At 42.1% G+C, this 24,996-nt stretch overlaps 1 protein-coding gene across 2 annotated transcripts in view; it reads right to left on the bottom strand.

The window, feature by feature from the left end:
* The window catches only part of efr3a (EFR3 homolog A (S. cerevisiae)), a 114,500-nt gene that overhangs the window by 31,520 nt on the left and 57,984 nt on the right, over positions 1–24,996 (bottom strand). For both annotated transcript variants that reach the window (XM_073490716.1, XM_073490717.1), the window contains exons 8-9: positions 11,714–11,854; positions 711–789 (exon numbers count right to left, since the gene is read on the bottom strand). In XM_073490716.1, the coding sequence (XP_073346817.1) occupies positions 711–789; positions 11,714–11,854 (220 nt within the window). The remainder of the gene's footprint in view (positions 1–710; positions 790–11,713; positions 11,855–24,996) is intronic.

The raw sequence follows: 24,996 nt of genomic DNA, 5'->3' as shown, positions 1-24,996 counted from the left end.
AATTATCTGGTGTTGTTTAAACTTGAATCATTCAAGAATCTCAAATAATGTGTTTGCACATTGTAAAAATGACTGAATGTTGAATAATCATGACTAAGTTTGCAACAAGCTGAGCTTTTCCACCTTAAATCTAACCATTAAAACCAATCAAACAAAAGAAAACCATTAGCTAATCAACTTCATAAGTAAGTAAAACCAGTTTTGATTCCAAATATTAAGAATTAGCTTCCCTCACGATCACACCTCGTATGGACAAAACGTCTTTCATAACAGTTACCAATTTTTAAACGCATTTTAAATTTATGTGGAAACCAAATTGAAAAACTCACATAAATCTTGAAATACCACCTAAAAGGCTTTTACACTTCATCAGGCTGTTCCTTGGGGTGAGAACTGAACAGTCCTAATAAAAGAAGCAGGTCTGACACTACAACCTCCAAGAAGAATCTCCTGAGAGACCCAAAGACCCGGATCAGCAACAGTCTGAGGGACACAATGATCAGCTGTGTTCTCCATCTGCCTGTGGAGGCTTCAGGGACGCCGCTGACTTTTTAAGCCCGGGGCTGGATGACAGCTCGTCAAGATGATTGACAGGCACCAGGGCGAGATCCAAGATAAAGAGGAGGGCGTGGCCAACAGTACACAGGGTGCTTCAATGTAAAAAAGTTAGAAGATGTTCCTTTAAAGCCATGCTGACGTGTGAACTGTACCTGGATGGAGTACATGATGATTCTGAAGCAGGACACAGCAAACTCATTGGGGTCCCACAGGTGGTGGTTGTCCAAGTGCCTGAAGACAGAAGACAAATAAAGAAGATGGTTAATATTCTCACCTGATTATGAGCAGCATTAAGATGTCGACACACAGATTCTGCTACAGAGGTCGTATTGTTCTTGTCCTCCCACCAAAGAGGACGGAGGAACATGTTGTCCACGCTGTAATGAACTGCTGTAAACGTACGGTGGCTTTGCAACAGTATCTTACAGTCTTTCATATTAATTTTAAAATACTGTTAAATATTCATCCTTCACATGTAAATTAACAGTCGATGCTGTTGGTTAACCACAACAGTTTATTGACATTTTCTGTCAAGCAGTGAAAATACGCCCTATCATATCTTTAGTCCAGTCCGGTCTCTATCCATCAGCATGGTACTGATGGGCTACCATATTATATTATGGTATTGCCCATACTGGCAGTGTATTTCAAGATGAGACCGGACTGGATATTCCTGAATGTGGCTTTGTCGTCAAAAAATCATGATTTTGGGGAATTTACAGAAATTAAATGCAAAAGTAACAATTACTTTTTAGTAAATAAACAGTAACATTCTGTAATATGTTGTAACATTACGGTAAACACAGTTAAACTACGGTAAAATATTGTAATCCAATATACAGTGATATGCTGTTAAAATAAATTACAGCAGATGCTGACTGTCTGTGCTGACAACATTTTACTGTTATTTTACAGTGGAATTCTTTACAGTTCACTTTTCATTATGTCTTACAAACTCCCTCAAAAGACTCCAGATAATGAGACAAACACCTGCACTTAATGTCAAAATGTAACTATGTTGAAACACCTAAAACAACAACAACAACAAGGACGACTAGCGGCTGGACTGTCTGTTTTTCGAAGCTTTGTATTTTTGATTTGGAGGGGATTTTTCCATTTAACCATGAGGTGGTATATGAGATAACACTCAGATGTTTCATTACTGTTTAATTCCAAATTAATTTCTGATCCCGACACAAATTTAGATATTTAGCAAAAATAATGATCCGTATCCTGTAAGCTATAATCATATGGCCCAACAGTTTAACTAAATAAGAATCTGCCTACAGATACGATAAAGATAGACGGATAAAATTAGCTAATGCAGAGGAGGATGAGATGTAAAAAAAAAACATTAAAACACAGGAAATCAACAAGAAACAGGGTGAGACATCCCACCGCTGATCCTGTAAGCCCACGTCTCTAAACCTGAACTCTGAGCTCGAAGCCACAGAGGTGAGATGAGCACGAGGTCAAAGGTTTAATAAAACATCATCATGCAGATGAGTGTGAGCGGCAGATGGACGACAGCTTTGCTCGTCTCTGTGGGAGCAGACCTGCAGCCTCAAGGTGAACACGCCTACTACATACATCTGCTATTTATGTCTGAACACACACGCACACAGGAGGTCGACTCATTCACCCACCTGCTTACAGCTCGAGGAGCTTCAGCAACATCACCGACTTCAGAGACTAACCCATATATTAAGATTTAAAAAGAGACGAGGAGTAACTATTATCTATTTTATCTATTTACATCACTTACACAAAGTCAATCATCCAAACCATTTGTATTTTCTGATGGTTAGGATCTTAAACATGCTCGCAGCCGTGTGAAGCTGAACGTTCTCCAACTATCATGTTCACCATCACAGATGGGAGTCTCATTAGATTCTCAATATTTGGTCATAAACCAAGGAGTTAGGTGAATTTTTGGCATGATGAAGTCAGAGGATCACCAAAGTTATTAAGATTCATCATCCGGGGAACATGAATATCTGAAGCGAATGTCATGACAGCCGAACCGATATTTGTTTGAGCCAAGTCGCTCCAAAATGTGAACGTCACTGTGGTGAAGTTTGCTGATGGCAACGAGGATTGATCGTCTTGGAACGATGAATGTCTGCACAAAATGTTGCTGTCAATCCACGAGGAAGATGTTGAGGTGTTAAACGATAAATGAAAACTTTGACCGACTGCTGACGATTAGGAATCATCTTCTGGGCAACATGGATGTCTGTACCACAGTTCATGGTTCATCCAGCCAATAGTTACATCACTGACAGCCAAAAACTTCAACCTGATGGTCGTGCTATTGGAAAAGTCAGAACATCACTAAAGTCTTCAGGGTACATCCTCTGGTGACCATCAATGTCTGAAATATCTGAAGAATGACGTACTTGATTGCTGAATACCAACACTGGGTTAGGATTTTGGGCCTCATGAGGACAATTTAAGAAGGCGCTAACAAACTAACCGTCTCATCTTTGTGTTTGGGGGACTTGAGCGTCCATGTGATGATATTTTCTTCAAAATGACAGAGCTCCACCGAGTCACCTGCTGAATCTTAAATGTTTTACTAATAATCATGTTTTTTTTTAAAGAAACAAGGCAGTTCCTATTGTTATTCACCCAGCAACAATAAAAATGACACCAAAACGGTGCAATTTATACGTTTCTAAAATATTTGACCTCCTTTATCTGAACGTGTGTAAACACCTCTCAGATGTCGCAACATGAGACTGCATCAAAACAGGATGACTCACACTGATATTCACAGAAGTCAAAGAAGAAGATGTTATTGGTGATTTAAACATTTTTGTGAAAGAACATTTCCTGTAAATGATTTCGATATTTTGAGAATGAGAGTGAAACAGATCTTTAAACAACTGTCGCAGGTCAAAGGTCTGAAACCTCCGCAGAACATCTACCTCTTTACATCACGACCTGTGGTTCAACACCTTCCTCTTGGACTTTTACATTATTGCTTTTCTCCATTCCTATAAAACCTTTCAGAGCGGCACTGAAGCCCAGGAGGTCATCAGGAATATTTCAAACATCCATCTCATCTGCCTGCTCTCTGACCTGCAGCAGCTTTCATCCACACAACAATGAAGACTTCATCCACGTCTGCAGTATTAACCCACAGCCTCTGGCCAGACGCTGACCTCGTGTCGATCTCATTTCAGAAGGTTTTCTCACTTTCTGCTGCTGGACATGTGGTCAGTTGTTCGTTCATGTTTCCTCAGATTTGTTTCTCTCTAAAAAAGTGTCTCCATTTAACGGACGGGTTGATCAAACTGGCTCCGACCTTTCAGGTTGAACTGAAGAGGCTTCACATCAGAAGGAAAAAAATCTGAATTATGTCAGCTGTTACCAGCTTTATGAACCTGAGGAATCAAAAAACAGAACATTTTGACACATGTGAGCTATTTATGATCTGTAATAATACCAAGAAAATAGTAGGATTTAAATAATTCAAACAGATTATGAGACGATAGGCACTGACCTCTACAATCCCCCACTGCTCCAGCAACAGGAACACTAGATTGGCAGCGTTGTTTGCAATAACTTTGTGTCTCTTTGTGTTGATTTTGACTCGCTTTGTGGTCGTTGTGGTGTCTCTTTGTGGTTGTTTTGTGTATGTTTGTAGTCATTATGTATCTCTTCGATGACATGTTGTCTCCTCTGTGGTTATCGTGTCTCTTTGATGACATTTTGTGTTTGTGGTTGTTTCTCTGTAGTCATTTAGTCACTGTGGTAATTTTGTGTCTTTTTCTCATAAAAATTATTTGTGTTTCAACACATCATATTTGAGAATTTGTCTCTTTTTGTTAAATCTAGGAAAATATCACATGTTAATGCTGTTGTTCTTGACAGTATGCAGGGTCTTCCACAGAGGAAACTGCTCAGCTGAGCTGTAGTTGGTTTGATAATTACAAACGGGCAGGTTTCTGTATCACGTTAGAGTACGACATTGATCAGCGGGGTCTCATCCATATACTGTGGCATTTAAAGCATCACCTGTGACGCTTGAGTGAGAAACCATTCGAGGATAATTCAGTTCAAACATCCTACGACAGCAGCCATCTTAAACAGTCCGTCAGTATTGAAACACATTAACGTATTGGCAGAGGAGAAGGGAAGGACAGCATTTGGAGAGAGAGATGAGAACAGAGTTGAAAGAAGAAGCCGGTTGTATGAGAACTGTTCAGCAACATGACGTCAATCCAAACCCCCAAAACCCTCCCACCACCGTTAACCCCAATCCCTGCTATTTATAGTCTGAAGACGCCCCCCCTTCCTCCTCCTCATCGTCCCTGCAGGAGCTCTGCAGGAGGAGAACTGGTTTCACCCACAGACACACAGGCAGACGAGAAGCACAGCGAGGGAAGAATTAAAGACTCGACTGCAGGGAAGAATGGATTCAGTCCGCTTCTGTTGCTTTCATACCTTCACCTGCAGCGCCATAAAGCCATTTAATATATCTTCACCCCATCGGAATAAAATCATACCTATACTGTAAAAGCTACACCTGAAACTCGTTAAGTATATATATGCATAAGTTAAATCAACAGCGCGTTCTAATAGGGTCTATATGGTGTCAAGTACATGTTTCTACCTGTTGTAATGACAAAGTCAGACGTCACCAGTTGTGATTCTGGTAAAGGGAAAAAACACTCCAGTTCTTTTGTTTTACTTTAAACAAATCACAATCATCTTGGGCGGCGGCTAAATCAAGAATGCTGCGACACTGTCTCTGCAAAACAATGTCGGAGGAACCTGTTTTGCACATGAGGAGGCGAGCCCGGGCAATAAAAAGGCTAAATGGTAACAGCTGCTGGCTTGTTTAGGTTTATACCCTTTGTGATCACGTGAGCGTTTGGGTAACTTGACATTTTTAGCCTGTAGGTTGCTTTGAGGTCGTTGTTTCACGAAGCAGCTGGAATTTTGAAAACAGTATCATGGAGATAGCGGGGAGAGGAACGCCGCCTGAAAAAGGCGCCCAATGACAGGCTTTATACCAACAGACGGTACATCTGGTGAGTCAGACTCTGAAAGTTGCATTATGGGTAACGAAGGCACCAGGTTTTTGACAAAGAAGAAGACAACATGAAATGAAATAAGATCTCTGCTTCTGCTGCATCTGTTACTTTTAGATAATTCATGTTTTAATTTGTTCTCAGGTTTAGTGAAGACCCAGTTCCACCATCACAGTTATTAACTTGGTGAGTATAATTGTATTATTACTTCCTTCGTCCCTGGTCCAGTTTGTCCGTTCAGTTTCAGGGGAAGTGCGACTACCTGCTGTATTCTTTGAATCATGAAAGCCTGGCAGCATTTTCCTGAATCCTCTCGATCGGGTCGATCGTCGTCCACTTCATTTAAACTTTCAGACACATCAGCACTTTGTTAACAGACCACTCTGTCTTTCCTTCTCTAATGTCACCTCTCACTGGGTTTACACAGAAACAAACAGAAGTCAGCAGATTGTATCTGACACTGCAGAGGCTGATGTGGCACTGCCTGTCCTCCAGGGGGCGAGTGACGCCAGCGAGTCAGTGGTCAGAGCTGGAGGTGACACTGGGAAGATGCTGCCTGAACACAAACACACACTGGTCGACAGTAACAGACACACTGAGAACAACCGCAGTCAGTTTGTCAACTGCAGACAAAGGATTGTGGGATTGTCTCAGCGGTGCAACTATACCAACATATGCAGGACTGCAAACAGGGCTTAACACATTATTTTGGCAAAACGATGTCAAAAATATGGTCTACAGCACCATCACAAGCTCCAAGAGATCGAAGCGATGTCTCCAAAACACGTACAAGAGTGCACACATGCTCGATAAGCACAATCCTGAGAGGTCCGTGTCCATCTGTGTAAAGTCCGGTGTTAGCTGCAGAACGAGGGTGAGTAAATTAACGAGTTACGGATGTTGTCTGAGATCAAATTTCAACACCTGAGCTTCTGTTTTTTGGCGACTACTTCTCACTTATTGCAAAAAAACATGAGTGATATTTCTCATCTAATTCTCTCCAGTTGCACTGAAGGCAGCGTCTGGTGTGAGGAAAGAAACGACAGCAGTAAGTGAAAATATTGGAAAAGAAAAATTAAAAAGAATATTTTCAGATCTTTGTTCAAGATGTCAAATTCCAGGCGGTCAAGGACGCTACAGTCTCTCCAACTGGGTCACTGGAAAGTGATTCTACATGCCGCAATTAATTATCTCCTTTTTTGATGCATTGCAGATCTCAAAATGAGACCCTGGCTGTTTGTGTTACCTGTTGATTGAACACAGAAGGCAAACAGAAGAAGATAAAGAGTAAAAAACTGCTGAGCTTCAAAAAGTATTAGCTGAAAAAGCTCTGAGGCAAAAAGGAAAAGAAATGATAGAGACAGTGAGGAGAGAAACATGATTAAATGCAGCTGAGTAGTTGAAGAGGCCCTACAGATGTCAGGCAGTCCCACTAATATTATGTAATTAATTGTTAATGGCAGCATTAAGAGGCTCGCTCCCTGATTGAATTTGCAGGCAGCAGTGAGTTGCTGTTCATACAGCTCATCTTGTTTACGACTTGTCACTCTGATTCAAGGCTGGTAAAAGAAAAGAAGATGAACCAACAGTGTAATTTTAAATTAAAACCGGGAACCTTTTGACTCCATCTCTGTAACTGTCCGATGCTCAAAGAAACGTTACGTAAAACTCAGAAATCGAGCTGCAGATTTTCCGGCGCTTTCTTACAATCAGTGGCTGAAATCCCATCAGTCAAAGAGTGGTTGGTTTCTGGGAACGCTTTCTAAAGAATTAATTAGTGACCGATCACAGAGAACAGAACTGTAAGTCTAAATTACCGTCATTTAAGACGCTAACGCCAATAATTCAACTGGAAGGAGGAGCGACTGCTGCATCAGAGCAACAGCGAGGCTGAACAGATTAAACCAGAGTTGATCGTTGCATCGTGAAGACTGAAGTCAATCCTGTCACTGTAGAAAAAAACCTTTTACTTCTCTCTTTGCTTTAAGTTCTTCCTGACCTCTCTGTGCACTTCATTCACTCTTGTAACAGACGGTGGGTAAACTGTCAGACGGTTGTGACTCAGACCTGCAGGCACCTCACTATTGATTGTTTGTAACGTTAAAGTGATGAAGGGAAGCTGCAGCGTTATTCTGCTGTTGCTCTCAATAGAAGTCCTGTTTACTGAGTGTCAGCAGTGTCATTTGTTACAGGACCATTAGTCTGATGGGAAAGTACAGATCTGATCATGTGTAAGTCAGACAGTTCAGAGCAGATCAGTCAGAAACAGAAGTTAGTTCAGGGACATGTCACTGTAGATTTTGAGTTGCCTTATTTTAACATCTTGGTGTTAACCGCTGTGATTTTCCTTCTGATGATTGACGCTCAGTTGTCACCAATTAAAAGGTGATGGACAGGATCCATTGATCATGGAGCTTCACTTGAAGATGTTCTACAGATGTTTTTTTTTTACTTTTGTTTTGTTCTCACTGGGGAGCTGATGTGAACAAAAAAGGACTGACAGCTTATCATGCAGCAGATAATCAAGTTATTGTATCATTGTCATCATCATCATAGTGTCGCACGTCGCATATCCACATTTTCTACAATATGTGCCATCAGAGTTCACATTACATGTATATTAGCGACTTTCATTGTGGGAAAGGGGCGCTAAAAGAGGGCTGCCAAGCCGATGACCACTGTTTGAGACTGTGCTTCAACATCTGTAAGCCTGAACAACTGGATATTTTTTAAAGGAGACCTCGAGACATTTTCCAGCCGTGTTTGTGACGACAGAAGCAAGTATTTTAAACCAAAACTGTATCTTTTCCTCCACTAACCAAGTGGTTTTTATGACTAAACCTAACCAGACCATAAGCACAGTGTTGTCAAGACATTAAAGTATATAAATGTGAAGTTACATCAAGGTTTGCAGACATTGCTGACATCTATTCTGGCGATTGGGCTGTTCCCATTCCCAGCTGTGTGTTGCGTGGCTTGTGTGCCATGTTTATATCACCCTTTAACTAACCCTCAACAGTTTACAGCTCCTCTGCTTGTACTAAAACACGGCTGATGTCAGCATTGCTTCACTGTGGTTGTTTGCCGTTTCTGTATAACTGTACAGATGTTCTGCTGTTTTTTTTGTTGCTCTGCCCGACTTGTGTTTTGTCTCGAGAGTTCTTGATTTGTTGCTGTGTTTGTGGCATCACATCATCTTTGTCGTGTTAATTTTATGACTTTCTGGGTTTAAAAACATCTTGTTTCAGGACTGCAGGTGAAAATTAGCCAGCTGGTTAACACGGACGCATTTAGGGACATGTTGATTAATGTGTGTTGTCCTTATGAATAAATATATGACATCAAATTAAATTGTTGGGGCTTCAGGTTATAATACTGACATAACATCCCTCCAACCATAAAGGGCTCACTATTAATTTAGCAGTAATAGAGTCGTTACAAACACCGGCACGAGGAGAGTGATGTTCAGTTTCTGAGCAGGTCAAACTACATCTGCGTGTCCATCTGTGTGTGTGTGTGTGTGTGTGTGTGTGTGTGTGTGTGTGTGTGTGTGTGTGTGTGTGTGTGTTCAGGACTGTGTACCAACATTAAATCTTTCCAGTGTTACCAGGAAAAGGCCCCTGGGAGCCTGTGATGTTCACACTGATAATGACTTCCCGACTTAAATGGCCCCCAGTGGCAACACCATCCGCTGCCTTTTCACACTCAATATCACTACTGTCATTTCTATTACCCTTACTGCTGCTGCTGATGGTAAATACCTGGGACTGGAATAAAAATCGATAGAACTACAAGTCTTCAAAAAAGAGAAAAAAATCCATTCATGACAACTGTATTTCCACAGGTTACATGAGTCAACCACAGCCACGCTTGTAATTATCAGCTGTGGACATTAGGAAGATGCAGATTTGCAATTTCAGAAAAGTTGCATGATTGGAAAAAAAATTCAAATTCACAGTCGAGCAGAATTCACTAATATTCACTAATATTTAGGCACTAATATTGCACCGATATTCCAGCATCATTCAACAGCATAGATATGAAACCTAAATGCCCAAATATACTCAAGGTGACAAACATTTTCATCTTTCTTTAAGCTGTGTTAGCTACGTGAGGTAGCTGACGTAGATTACAGACAGATGTATGTATATAAAGCTCGAGGAAAAGACCAAAGACAACAGAGCTGTGCTGTGTGTGGATAGAAAGTCCACCAAGTGCAAACAGTACAGCAAGAGTTGGGAGTCTTATTTAGCACGTAACATTTTACTTTATAGCAAATTAAGTTTGCTAATACAGTATTTAGTTTGTTAGCATGCTAACAAAGAGCATGCAACATTTTAGTGTAGACACATTTTTCTTCAGCTGACCTAACAAGTGTTCAGAGCTCCCTCCTCTTCAAACCGGACTGCTGGGCATGAAATGTTCAAATATAACACTTGAACACAGCAAATGACAAACTGAACCATCAACAATGGAGCGCGTCATCTCCTGCTGTTACTATAGTTACCGTCACTGGCTTGCTCGCCTATATTCAGCACGAGGACTATGAAAAATATGACATGTTAAAATCTGAAAAGGACGCAGTAAACTCAGGCTTGACGGTGGACGCACCCTATTTTTTTCTCCCATGCTAACGTTGTGAAATCAGCCAGAGGAGAGCTAGTAACAGGCGGGCTATGCTATGACATTAATCTCAACATCTTTGGGTTGAACTGAATTGATTGGTTTAGTTTTGGTGGTATCTTGAACTAAATGTTTTTAATGCTAAAAGACAGCGGATCATAAACGTCATCAGGATACATCCTCTCAGCTGAAAGACATTAATGTTGGCCCAGCAGCTGAGTGACACCAGCGTCCATGGAGCCACACTGCCAGTGAGGCTAAAAATACTGATTTAAATACGTGCTGGAGCCTCCTGACGCAGCCGAGGATAAAAAGGAGCGGAGTGAAGCCCGGACCCAGCGGAGGAGAAACAGACTGTGAAAGAGAAAATCTCAGCGGGCCTGGGCTGTTCACACGGTAATTGTCCAATTTATGCGAACCATGCTGAGTGCCGGGGCAGCGCGGCCAATAGGAGCGCCGACGTGGATTTCTTTTAAATCCCAGGAGGGAGAGACGGTCACCGGGTGGCAACAGTGTGCTGCGCTTCATACGGCAGCCGCCCGCGTGATAAGAGAGCTCATTTAATTTCCTCTGTGTGCTAGGAGGCTGCATATCTGTGTGTATCTGTGTGTGTGTGTGTGTGTGTGTGTGTGTGTGTGTGTGTGTGTGTGAGAAAACGAACGTAAGTGGAGGAAGACGATGAGTGGTCTTTGTGTGTGTGTGCATGTCTGTCTGGAGGTGTGTCTAAACGTCTACCTGTGTGTGTGTGTGTGTGTGTGTGTGTGTGTGTGTGTGTGTGTGTGTGTGTGTGTGTGTGTGTGTGTGTGTGTGCGACAGGTTTATCTTCTCCTGCTGTCTGTGTCATGACTCCTACATGTAATAAAGCAGGTTATGGATCTAAAGGCTTCAGTGTTTCTGCACAGTGAGAAGAAGATTTATTTAAAAGACAAAAACAAACATGATATTAAATAAAGGTTGTGTTCACATCAAGCATGTCAGCAGCCTTTTAAATCTAACGCCGCTTTGTTTAAGTGACAAATCGAGATGTAAACTAGCTGACGACAGAGACGCCTGCAGTTTGTATCATAGAACACGGCAGGAAATGAAAACACAAAGGCAGAAGCGGACGGGCAGTTTTCGATCCATATCCTTTAAAAGCAAAGCAGAAAAGAGTCAAACCGTCTGGAGTGACGACCGGTTTTCTTCCCTTTACCTCATCGTTTCTCAGCAAGCGTGCAACAGCAGGGAGACGTTCAATCACCAATCTGTCGAACGTCAATCAGTCCAGACAGACTTTTGTTCAAAACACGTTTAATATTTGGACGTCTGGGTAGAGAACCTCTGACGTCTACGGACGGTCGAAACAGGTTTAGTATCTAAACGTCTGCCTGTGGACGTGCAGCACAGGTTAAATAGTTGTCTTAAAATCCTGTGGTGTTCAGAGGACGATGCCCTGAAGAACGCTGAAGAGGTAAAGTTAGAACGATCTTAGCTAAGGTTCAGATACTCACACCAACACGGGTCGGACAGCGTTGTTCATGTTGCCGTAGGCCGCCCTGCCCAGCAGCTCTCTGAAGCAGCTCTCTGCCAGCGCCGCCGGGTTCTCCTCGCCATCCTGACCCACCACTGAGGGTGTGCTGGGGTGACCCGCCCTGTCAGAGAGAGACGGACAGGTTAGAGAGTGTATCAGCAAGAAAATAAATAAATAAATAAAAAACCATGAGGCTCATCCTCGCATCGTTTCCTGAGCAGCAGGACAAAGAAACCTGCCAGCGAGTGTTGGACCGCTCCTGTGTTAACATCCTGAAATCAAGTTTTAAAGGCTGAAAACAGCAGAATTATTTATAACCAAACTGACTTAATTCAACAGACAGAAGCTCAATGCGTTTGGAAGTGTGTGCAATAACATTTAGAGGGATTAAAACAAGAGAAGAAGAGAAACCGCCAGGATACGAGATGATGGACGGAGAGAGAGAGAGAAGAACGAAGCACTGAAGACGGAGGAGACTGAAAAGAAATCAATCAGAGCAGCTGGAAAAAAGAGACGAATCAAATGAAAGAGTATCGACCCGCCTCAATCAGGTGTGTGTGTGTGTGTGTGTGTGTGTGTGTCAGTCAAACACTGTAAAAAATGTGTGAGGGACATTTCATCAAGTCGTTTTCATTGTTCTTCGCTACGTAAGAGAAGCTGGGAAGCTTTTTCTCTGATGAAAGATGTAGAGTGATTCATGAGTTAATAACTTATCTAACGTTTCTCTACAATGACTTCAACATAAAGAGCTTTTACATCTTTCTCATATCCTGAACTTAAAAGTGTGAATTTATTTCTCCAGATGCTTCACAGTGAGATATCTTGGGCTCATAAGCAGCAGAGAAACATTGCTCAAATAAATAATGATAATAATAATAATACTAAAACAAATAATGAGAGCATTAGGGCCAGCTGATGCTAGAAAAGCAAGTGTTTATGGTTGTTCTGGCACTCAGAGGCGGGGCGAGTCAGTTGAGGTGGTTCAGCATCGGATCAGACCGCCTCCTGGAAACCTCCCTGTGGAGGTTTTCCTGTCTGACTGGGAGGAGACACAGGGGCAGAACCACAGCACGCTGAAGGGATTACATATCTGTGAAAACCTTCAGATCCCCCACAAGGAGCTGGAGGAAATATCTCAGGAGAGTGACGTAACCTCGCAGCTCAGATCTACGTATTCAGCAGAATATCGATGCATTGATGGACAACAGTCCAAACATCCTGTCCTCCAGCAGAAGTTCAGATACTTGTGTAAAAACAGACTCTGAAATCAGTCTTGTGATGTTGGGAAGGCGGCGTGCGATGACGCCAAATAACAATAATCCATAATTCACCTCAAATGCAAGTACAGTACAGATACCTGAAACATCTACTGAAGGACAGTAACTAAGTATTTGTTCTTGTATGTATAATCTCCAATAACTTAAATCTGAGATGTGTTCATCTACAAAAAGCCATTTTAAGTCAAATGTTAAAAGATAATCCAATGATTTTGTCTCTCCAGACAGAGATCGACCAAAACTGTTCTTGGCTGTTGGTCTTTATAATCATTGTAGGAGAAGTCAGATTTTAAAACTCTGCATTATAGACTTTTTTCCCACAAAAATACCAGTTGAGATACAATAAACCCTCTGCACCATTAAAAAAGACAAAAGATAGACGTGTTAAGAGACATTTAGAGAAACACTCACTGTCCACTTTGGTTTAATCACCAGCTCCACTGGGAACAGTGTGTCAGTACGCATATCTTTGATGGTTTGCATTAAAACATGAAAACAGTCTTTTCCCAATCAAACTGACTTGCAAATAAAACTGGAGAGGAGGTGAAAGCTTCTTTCTTCTGATGTTTTTATGATAAATAATTGAATGTGTCCTGGTGTTGCAGTTCAAACACTCTTTACTTTATTCTGAGCAGCTGCCTTCAGGTTAAAGTTGCACTTAGGAAAAATAAAGTAGTTATTTTACATCTGAATGTTGCCAAAAAAACTAAAAGAAGCAAAAGGATAAAAGAAAAAGAAATGTGATTCCAGAAACAAACTTAATTGAGGCGGTTTGATGTGATGTCAGAGGTTTGAGAGACGAGTTAGAAAGAAGAGCACGAAGGAATCAAATGATCGAGAAAACAGAGAGAAAGAAAGATGTTGATGGAGGCCCAGATACAGATGAAGGGTGGGAGGGAGGAGAGGGAGAAAGAGAAAGAGGGGGCGGAGAGTCGATGGAAATTCAATCAGCATGTTGATGGACTGAAGCAGATGAGACACGCTGCACAAAGTGACGAGCAAAGAACGCAACTTTACCCCGAATTAAGATATTTCAGTCACGCTGCAGGATATTCTGACTCAAACGACCTCACTGCAACATTTTATTATGGATTATTCTTCATTTACACAAACTTCTTTCATCAGTTCACACAGTAGAACGGCAGCGCCGTTATCTCCAGACAAATGTAACAAAACAACCGAAAAAACATAAAATAACATCTTTTCAAAATCACTTTGGGATTTCTGATCCAAAGGAGACTTGGATTATATCCCAGGCGAGTGGTCTGGAGCTATTTCATAGCTGTTATTTGTCTCCGGATACTTCGGCTGAAAGAAGAAAAACTTCACCCGACTCTCCGTCAGCTGTGAGGGTGAGTGGATTTTCTTTTTGGGAGAAAAAACAATAGTTGACAATCTCACCACAAGGACCAGAAGAAGATTGTTCGATGAGCTTCTGAATGATCACAGATGGCGAGGTCGGTTTATCAACTACGGCTGCAAGCGTGAAGAATGAGACTTGTGTCTGAAACAACTGGACGAGTAAACTGTGACATCCAGTCATGTTTTTTTCCCTGACTGTTGGATACAAACAGCTCGAGTGAAGCTTCGTGTCCTTGAGCTTTAAAATCAACTCTGATCAGCTGTGCGTTTCTTCTCAACGACGACTACGACTTTAAAATAAACGTTTCCTGAACAGCTCGCTCTATTCAAGATTCAACATTTGGTTAAGTTTAGGCAACGAACACTACTTAGAAATGTTAGGGACACTCATATTCAGACACTGTGTTGGTCCAACCATCCACCCGACCACCTAACTAAGAGGTTCAGCAGCTCTTTAGCAGATTAACACATCTTCTACCTGCTTCTGAGGGCGGACAGTCACTAGTCACAAGACCACAGAGGTCACCTGTAAACACGGCTCTATTTTGAGCATTTCACTGACCCCTGCTGTTGATTTCCTGTTTCAGTCTCTATTAGCTTCTGATTTTTGTTCCACTGCCACGGTGTCGATCTGACAGCTCAGCTACATGCGAGATGCAACTTCTCCACAAGTTTGTCATCTCCTGCAGAGCTGCCAAGAATCCAAAGTCCTGGCACGAGACCCAGGCAGGCGCCCCAATATGTGTCATATTGATAAAATAATGCAATAGTAAATCAACTTCCGCAGCAATAAGCCCGCTCACAGATGGACCGTAGGCAGCCGGGTCTCAGGAGGGAAACAATGCAATTACTGTCGGCCCACACAGGTGGTTCAGGGGAAATTAAATGCTTATTGCTTGTTAGAGGCAGCGACATGAGAGGTAAAAAATGGAAATGTCTCTGGTAATAGAAGGTGGGTCAGGTCGGTGTTGTTTAATGAAGTGGACAGAACAAACTTAGTAAAGGTGGAGATTGTTTCTGATGATTGCTAGTTGGAGAAAAATGATAAAGAAATGTTAAACTCCAGGACTCAACCACACAGAGGTGGCGTTTAAATTCCAGACACGATCCTGCAGGCTTCATTTACCACATGTCGTAATGAATCAAAGGAAACGTGAAGGAAATGATGCACAGGATATTTAGACTTTTTCAATTAGCTTTAATGGTGTAGCTGCCACGGCTTTGAATATTTGGGCATGGTGGTGATTAAATATTAATAATAATAACCTTTATTGTTAGAGGAAATACAGCATATAATATGACTAATCACAAGCTGCAAGTATTTGTGCTCTGGTTAGATTTAAAAAAAACATTTAGAGAGATTTCAAGAGGACAGACGTGTTATTCCACAGGCTGTCAGAAACATGATTTCATTATTTTATTTTGAAAATCAGTCGTGTACGACTGAACCACATGTGTGTATTCAATCAGGCACACAGGCGAAGAAACAAAGGAGCTGAGATACGTGACGTCAGCGACGAAGGGAGAAGAAGCAGTTGGAGGTCAAAGTCGTTTTCAAGGTGGCAGCCTTAAAACACAACATAGTGTGTGTGTGTGTGCGTGTGTGTGTGTGTGCGCGCGACAACACAAGCAGGCATTTAATTGTGACACCAGGAGAGCTTTTTCTTCCTTCTCCGAGCCTCCACCTCTAGTTTCTGCACGCCGCCCACGTCCGCCCTCCCCGAGAAGCAATTAACAGAATCAAACGCCCTTGACCAGCAGCTTCCCGCCAGGTCCTCCGAGGCTCGATTAGAAAAGCCCAAAACACGGCGCCGTGGGGTAAACTGACCGCAGCTGTGTTTGGGAACAACATTATCCGACGCAGATTGTGTTTGTGTCTCGTGAAGGAAAAAAAAAAACAAAAACACCCGAACACAACACGGTTCTTCCTCCGGAGCGGTGATTCCCTCAGAGGCCGGCGTCTCGCTGTGTTTTTGTGCCACGCTGAGTCACGCTATTAAACTCACCAACTCTGCTGATGGACATTTTGTTTGACAGGATGCTGCTGGACTGCAGCGATGCTGAGCTGCTTCGGGAGGTCAGAAAACAGTGGCAACATCATCAGAGCTGATGTCCACCTGCCGTTTACAGGATGTTTCTATCAGAGAGCTGCACAGGTGAACTGAAGAGAGGTTTTTGAAAAGGCATTTGCACCAATTCTGCAGCTCTATTGAACCTTTTAACCAATTTTAGCTCGTATTGGTTTAACAGCACGTCCTGTCAGGTTCAGTTACAATGTTTTAGTCAAAGAAGATCTGATAACCAAACCAGGGAGAGCAAATATCCTCAATCAACTGTTGGACATATTAACAGTCCACAAAAACTAGGCAACACAACTGTGTTTTTTAAACTACTGACATGGCTCGTAATCACTGCAAAATCCATGGAAATCAGTTATTTGAGCAGTAAATTAAACACCGTTCCAATTATAGAAACAACACATTGCCCAGGTAAAACTGGCTGTGCTACAGGCTTCATCTGAGGACATAAACCTGACGAGACTGAACATGTTGGATGGATTTCGCACTGAGAAACAAGAGATAACAATAAATACGACTGTAGCTTAATTATTTTTTAGATATTCTGTTGTGAAATGGATTCTATGGTTTGGACCCTAATTTTGGCACTAGAAGAAAAGTCCAGCAGGTCGTCAGCAAATTATTTAAGATACCGAAATCAAAGAAACCAGCGATGACGAAGGCCATCGTCAGTGTCTCAGCCAAAAAGCTGCACTTGAACACACCGCCAAGACTGCAGCCGGCAGCCAGCTAGATTTCTGCGAGTTGGTGAGAGGACATGATCATCCATACTACCAGTATAACGGCTAACTTTGGTCGTTATTAACTGTTGTTATTCACTACTCTCACCACTTCTGGTCAAGACTATGTCTGATAAAAAGTCACAAATGTCACTGGTGAAGAGCTGGAGGAGAAAAATAAAGAGAAACTGCAGCGACAGGCTCAAGAGGCTTTCCATTTCTTTTTCCGTTTCTCCTCTCCTGCACTGATCCTCTCAGCTGAACAATTAGATTTCTCTCACCAACGGGCTCCACCACCGATTCTACCCGACCCAACAACCAGAATAAATGTAAGCTAAGTTTGTCTCAGCAAAACCAGAGATAAGTTAAAACTTTCCGTTTGTTTCGGTTGAATTTTGATTTCTCTCTCGTCACGACGCTGTGCTGACGCTCTGGTTAAGTTTAGGCACAAAAAGCACTTGGTTAGCGTTAAAAAAACATCATGGTTTGGTTGACAACACCTGGTTAGGTCACATGAAAAACAAGGATGTCCTCAGGCGCCCTCAAAAATATCCAGTGGTGTGACTCGAACTGCGTTTGGCTGTTTGGCAGCCTTGTGGCTTATCATAACGTCACCGACTTCGCTTCCACCTCCTGATGTGAAAGTCAGCTAACAAGCATTTAATGTCAACTTGATATGACATGTTTGGTACAAATGTCAACCTTGGACATATCTGCGGTTTGCAGAAACTTTAACTGATAACATCATGTCCCGGAGACTGGGCTGGATTCTACAAGCCAATGGTGTCTCTTCCTTTTAAATAAAAGAGCGACGGCTTCCTGCTTCAGTTGCTTCTTAACACAAGAGTCCAGTCGTCATTTAGGCTTAACGTCACAATGAAGAGGCAGAGACAGCAGACACGCTGAGGAGAAGTGAATCACTCGTCGTGTGTTTTCAGTCCGACTCTTGCTGTGATTGCACGGAGCCATGTGTGATTGCAGAAGCGTGAAGCAGGCGACATGACAATGTGATGTAAGCTCTGATTACAGATGACCGTCGCGATGATTACGCTGCAGTTTGGACTCTGCTGATTGGGGAGGGGATGCTTTTCTTCAGCAGGCCGCGTTTTCTTTTTTTGTTTTTTTAACATGATATTGACCTGGGATGACACTCAGGATCACTCAGCAGACTAATAAACTCCTCTGCCTGCACATCAGGGCTTTGTCTGTGGCGTGGGGGACGACTGTGATTTGTCTTTGAGTGATCATTATAACTCTGCTGATCCATATGACTTCAGACTGAGACTGTTTCCAGGGTTTATGTTTACCTGACGGTGACCTTTCCTGTAGGACTGGCCAATATATCGATATTATATCGTTACTGTGATATGAGACTGTACATCATCTAACACACACAAGTGTTGTGTTTTCCTGGTTTAACAGTTAAGTGATGTAATTTTCTGAACTTACCAGACGGTTCTGATATTTGTCTTTACCTACTGAGTCGTTATATCAACATTAATGATGATTTTTGAAGAGTACTGTTGCAACATTCATAAAAGGTATTTGGTCAAAAGTATCGTGATGTTTGACTGTGTCACAGTCTAAGCATTTATGAAGTTAAAGAAGTGACCTAATCGCCAGAACAAATCTTAGCTAAGTGCGTTTCTGCAACCACAGGTAGGTTCAAACTGAACGTTTCTTTATGTTGCAACTTTACGGTTAGGTTGAGGCAAAAAAAACCCTCGGCGAGGGTTAGAAAACATCATGGTTTGGATTAAAATACCCGTTTAGGTCGCCACCAAAACAGCTGGAAATGTCTGCAGGTTTCCTTAAAAATATGGCCATTATTTATTGATGCCACAAAAACAGATGGAAATATTCCCAGGTGTCCTTAAAAATACCCCGTGGTGTAACAACGACAACATCTTTTGCAGCATGCAGCCTGATAATCAGACTGAACTGCCTTCACCATCTTGTTCATTGTGTAATTTTGTGTTTTCTTTTTTCGAGCGGTGAACAAAGAGTGTGTTGTCATCTTTTCAATTCAGCTTTGGATCTCGGGGCTTCCTGGGACTTGGATTACACCGGACAAGCTGTATGGAGGCATTTTTATGTTTGGTTTGACTGTTTTTTTCCCGTCTTAAAACAAGTCTCCAGCTACTTCAGTTATTTAGCAGAGTGCTGCAACTCGTTTTGCTGTGAAGCTTCAGAAATGTTTTGTGGACTACGAAACTTCACCTGACTTTCCATCACATGAGGAGATAATGACTAAATTTACACGCACAGGCGTTAATAACTATATAAAAACAGCAGTCTTTTCACTGATGGTCTCGTTTGCTGTTACAGGTCGTTTACAATCATCAGAGGAATCAGAGGCTGGTTCATGAACACCTAAATGTTCCTCGTAGTCGCTTAAAAAAAAAGCACTCAGCAAGAAACGTCCTCACTTACCAAGAATTGTCTCAAAAGACAAACTTAAGTTAACAATCTACATACAGAAAATTAAAGACAGAGCAAGAAGAATCATCATGGCCAGCTGTAAAGGCTGCTGGTTCAGAGACTATATGGCAGTGCTCGTGATGAATCAGGGGTTAGGAAATAAAATAATCTAGCCAGGAGAGCAATTTCCAGATTTTTATGAATTGAAGTCAGATTTTAATATTGAACGATGTGTCCTTGGTGTTTAACCTCACACATCCTGCCTCTCCTCCTTCAGAGAACTGACTTCCAGCCTCTGATCCGACTCAAGGATCTGCTCATTAAGTCGCAGGAAGACCATTAGAAACGGCTGGCATGTTTCCATTAACACGGAGATGATCCCCGAGGTGATGAAGGAATATATGCACTGTGATTATGTATGGATTAAGTGAAAGCTATATTTCCATTAAATCATGGAAGATTAGATGTTTTGATTGGACTGTTAGGAGCAGGAGAAGAGAGAAAGGACAAAACTGGAGGATTGGAAAGAAAGATAAGGTGAACATAATGATTGGATTTTTAACTGTTGAGAGCCACGAGGAAATTAGAGATGTTCTGATACCATTTCCTCCTGCCGATCCGATACCAGTGTTAAAGAAAAGAAAGCAGAAGAAGGGAGAAGGAGGAGGAGGAGAAGGAGAAGGAGGAGAAGGAGAAGAAGAAGGAGAAGGAGGAGAAGCAGAGTGAAGTTTTCTTACAACACAAAAACCTCTTAAAGAGGCGGTCGGGGGTTAAACACCAGAGACGTGACCCAACAGTCAGTTTCAGTGAACCACGAGGTAATCTGTCTCTATCCTGAACAAAATTTAAGTTGCCGAAACCCGACGAAGCGTAAAGAACAGAGGTTGAAGATCAGTAAACCTTCCTCCGAGTCCTTTGGAGTCGACACGCACAGTTTGTTTTGATGTACGACGACTGGTTCTTCTCTGTGAGGTCGAGCGTCTCATCGGTGGCGGAGCAGCAGGTCTTCTGAAGGACAAGTACTGGAGATCTCTGGTGTGTCTTCTGGATGTTTTTTTGTATTGTTACTGACCCTGCTGGGCTCGGGCACACAAGTCAAACTGGTGAACTCTCAGTTCAGTTCAGACTCGGCACAAAGGAAAGCTCTCAGGCTGCACTGGCATCATTTAAAAAGATATTCGTGTGCTAATCGTGTCCACAGTCGGTGAAGGTTGTTCTCAAGGTGGTTTCTCTGATGTGTAGTGTGACACTGCTCATCAACGAGAGGCCTGTTATGTAGATTTACAGCTGAAAAGGAGAAAATAGAGCAAACATTTGCTTTTTTGGGAACCAGTAATTATATTACCGCTCAGATTTTCTCAGCAGGTTTGACACATTTCACCAAATTAACAACTGTGCTCTCCAAACAGTCCAAACTCCACTACAAACCCGAACCCGTCTGACACACACTGTCAGCTCCTCTGACACATTAAAAGGTAGCCTGTAGAGGATATGGAGCAATGTTTCTGTGAGCAGGTCCTAGTCCCTCCAAACCCCCGTGACACAATAATAGATGAGTTTTCAGTCTCGTACATTTTACTGTTGTCTGTTCGGGATGTGCAGCGACACACTGGAGGTTTGATTTGAGCCTCTCTGTGTCCACTGTGAGTATCATCATCACAGAACCATGTCGAAGAAATAATGACATCCGGACAGCGTCCAGGGTCGGATCACATCCTAAACCCTTAATTCCTCCACATGTGATGGGAGGAAGTTGTCGGCACTTTAGGTAGAGAAATGCGAGCGGGAGAAGAAAAGGATGAAGAAGAAGAAACACGAGGAGGGATTCAGAAAAGAAAAAAAAAAACAGGATCCAAAAATAGCTTTTTGTTCACATGGAAACCACCAGGATGAGACTGAGAGGAGAGGAAGCCACGGTGAGAGAGGGGAAGAAAGGATGGATGATAAGAAGAGGAGAATAAATACGATGAGGAGAGGAGGGAGGAGGAGGTGGTACAAGATGATGGAGGCGCAAAGAAAGAGGAAGAAAAGGAGATGAAGAGAAGAGAGGAAATAAAAGAGGATTTTCTTTTTAATATTGTTTTTCTGTTGAGAAGTTTGAGACACAACAAAACAAAATATTGTTTTGTTGTGTCTCAAACATCTTCGCCAGGTCCTCCACAGACTTTTCTGCTTAAATAGAAATAAATTAAAATCTCTCTGCAGGTATGTGGGCGTACAAAGGTTTATTGTTTTTGCCCGTCAGGCAACACACATGCACCTCAGGCAGGAGGAGCTGCAGACACTGCTGAGGGAATTTATTTGCCACCTTGCAATTAAATTGTTATTTTGATGTACTTCTGTGTTTGTCCTCGTTTCCTCACGACGACACTACGAGACGCCTTCTTCTGACAGGACGACGGCTGATTGGAGTCTTCTCTTCTGTGTCTGTGATGAAGCTGCTCCTCTGTCTCTCAGTGGACTGAGCTTGATGTATTGATCTTCTGATGGTGTGGTCACTTTGGGTCCGCCTGTCTTTCAGAGCTCCATGGACGGCACTCTTAGAAACCTTGTGGCCGTTATTCAAAGCTGAGAAAGTCCTTCTTCGCTGAGAATAACACTTTCATTTACTTTATTAATCCTCAAACTTTCTGATTATTTCCAGGTGACATTATTAGATATTTTCAGTGTGGCCTGAGACTTTTGGGACCCACATGTGTGTTATCTGGGGGCTTATTTACTGACATTTCCCTGCCTGTATTAAGACATTATACTGGAAAGCAAGGAAAAAACACAAAGTGCTGTCTTAATCTATGGAGTTTTAATTCAATATAAAACAGGGACTGTATTAAATCGGCCTGTTTGTATCCTGGCAGCGAGGTCAGGTGGTTAATTCTACTCTAATTTTGCACTATTTCGCAATTATTTTTCCTGTTTCTCCTTCTTAAATGTTTAATGGTAGGTCTTGTTTTCAAGGAACCTCTCAAGCAGACAACACCGGTTACTGAAGATCTGTTGAGAGAGGGCAAGAGGAGGGAAAATAAAGATGAGATGTGGGATGAGAGGAGAACAGAGAGGAGAAGAGTCAACCGGAAAGCAAAGCATGGAGAAAGAGGAGGATGAAGACAAGAATAACAAAAAGAAAGCAAAGATGAGCTGACAGGGGAAACAGAGAACAGAGCGTTAAGCTTCCTCTCCTGCCTCACTGATCTTTGCCATAGATCTCGCTGGTGAAAGCAGCGTTCTCAGTCCCAGGAGAGGATGAGGAGATGCAGAAAACTCCTCAGTGTGACACATTGCAAGGATTTCCTCCTTCACCTGGACTACAGGCCTCAGTCTGAGGATTGAACCGATATAATGAGGTCTGAGGTGTGTGGAGGCGTAAGGAGAGCAGAGGCTTTAACTCCCAGGATCGAGCTCAGGCAATGGTTTATATTCCTTCAGCCGACAGAGATCCAGAGCGACTTACATCAGATCCAACAGCAAGATTTACTTTAGATCCTGACTCTACTCGCACTGCAAGCAGCGAATGTAAAAGAATAAAAAGGTCAAACAAAGAGACCAGAAAAACACAGAAGAGTTCAACAGTTGGAGCCTGTTCAGACCTGAGGATCCATCCTTCCCACCTCTATATGCAAACAAACATGAAGAACGCTGGGACAAACAGACTCGATGGTTTTTACACAAACAAAGAAACATTTCATGTAGAACATTTGCTGAATTCACAAGAAGGAACAAATAATGAAGAATTAGTCGGAGACAGAGTTTCACACAGTTTATAAAGTGTCTCCAACTCAACAACTCACTAAACTGACACATTTGTTAAGGGAGTCTGGTGACTTTCTCCACGGGGACAAAGAAGTCGCCTATACTGGTTACTGTTTAGTGTATCTGTAAAATGTGACATGTTTAGCATCAATAAAATGTTTCTTCTTTCATAAATTGAGTGTAAATGGTGAAATCAGTGTAAACAGTGTGTTCAAACAGCTGCTAAATGTTGGCAGGTCAGACTTTAGCACTTTAGACACAGAAGCAGACAGGCTGGTGCAGCCATGCTGCCACAAACTGACACTTTTTACAAGGAAACAAACAACTTCATGCTGAATTTACAAGAAAACACCAATGATTCAGAATCTGTCGTAGTTTTGTCAGAAACCAGCTCACACCAGGCCGGATGATTTATTGGGCGCAGTCAAAAAATTGTAAATTCAGTTCCCTGAACATCTGTTAATGTCACTGCTGATCTGCCATGATGTTAATGAATCACAGTGTTTTCACTTTACAGTCTGATTGTTTCCACATTTACATTTATGATGCAAATATAAGCCAAGCGTCCTAAACCGTATTAATATCACTTAACTGGCGTCTTCAGGTTTGTGCTTTGCTGCATTAACCTTGAGCGCCTCCTGGACTCGTACGTCTGCGAAGCCTCAGCTCCTAAACTCTCCACGTTTCCCCGACGAGACAATAAGGTTAAAAAAAACAGAAACAAAGCCGAGACAGCAGCTGTGTGAGTAATAAATCTCCCGCTGTCCACGGAGCACTGCTCAGGTATGATAAGAGAAATGTTTGTGAGGGGGATAAAAGGTGCGGAGATAAAAAAAGAAAGAAAAAAAAAGGTATTTTTCAAACTTGAGTTATGATCAGGTGAAACTCAAGGGCAGCACAGAAAAGTGAGTTTCATTTTCCTCCCTCTCATTGTTAAATACTGCACACAGCATCGCAGCCAAAAGAGTTTTCTCACCATCCGGATGTTTTGTACATTTTTCTCTTCATAAATCTCAATGTTTGGTTTGTCAGCTCTGCATTTAAACACTTCTCATTCCTCTGTGCAGCCTAACAAGTAGTGGATAGTGAGTTGGCCTCCTTTTCTTTACAACTTCTGCAAGTAATCTGCAGCTCATTGGTTTTTCATTTCCATTTATCTGTTCATTTATAATATCTGAAGCATTTTTGCCACTAACAGACCTCATGTACATTAAATTGCAGTGAATAGTTTCGTATCATCAGAAAAACGACTGTGAGAGCAGCTTATTGCGGCACATATTTATGGTTATTGTTAGACCGTGAGCTATTTTGATTAACTTACGCAGTTAAAAGTTATGTCTCGTACATAAAATTCCTGCGTGAGTTAAGATACAGAAGACACACACTGTTGTTTCCTAAACTGAGGCTTCATCTGAGGCGGCGCTCACACGACAGGACTTTTAAAATCCTGACTGACTGTAAAATCACTTTGCACCACTCACAGATGCTCGTCTCTCAAACCTGCACACACTAAAAGACTTGAAAATAATGAGTATCACACACCACAGGAGGTCACTGAGATTATGATGCTGGAGGGAGCACCGCAGCAGCTCACCTGATCTCAAATGTAAACACATGGAGACAACAGACTGTAGAAGCGTTAATACTTTGCAGTGAGAA

This window comes from Pagrus major, chromosome 21, assembly GCF_040436345.1.
Source record: "Pagrus major chromosome 21, Pma_NU_1.0".
Classification (NCBI taxonomy): Eukaryota; Metazoa; Chordata; class Actinopteri; order Spariformes; family Sparidae; genus Pagrus; species Pagrus major.
The sequence above is the reverse complement of the archived record's forward strand: the minus strand, read 5'-3'. Positions and strand labels throughout refer to the sequence as shown.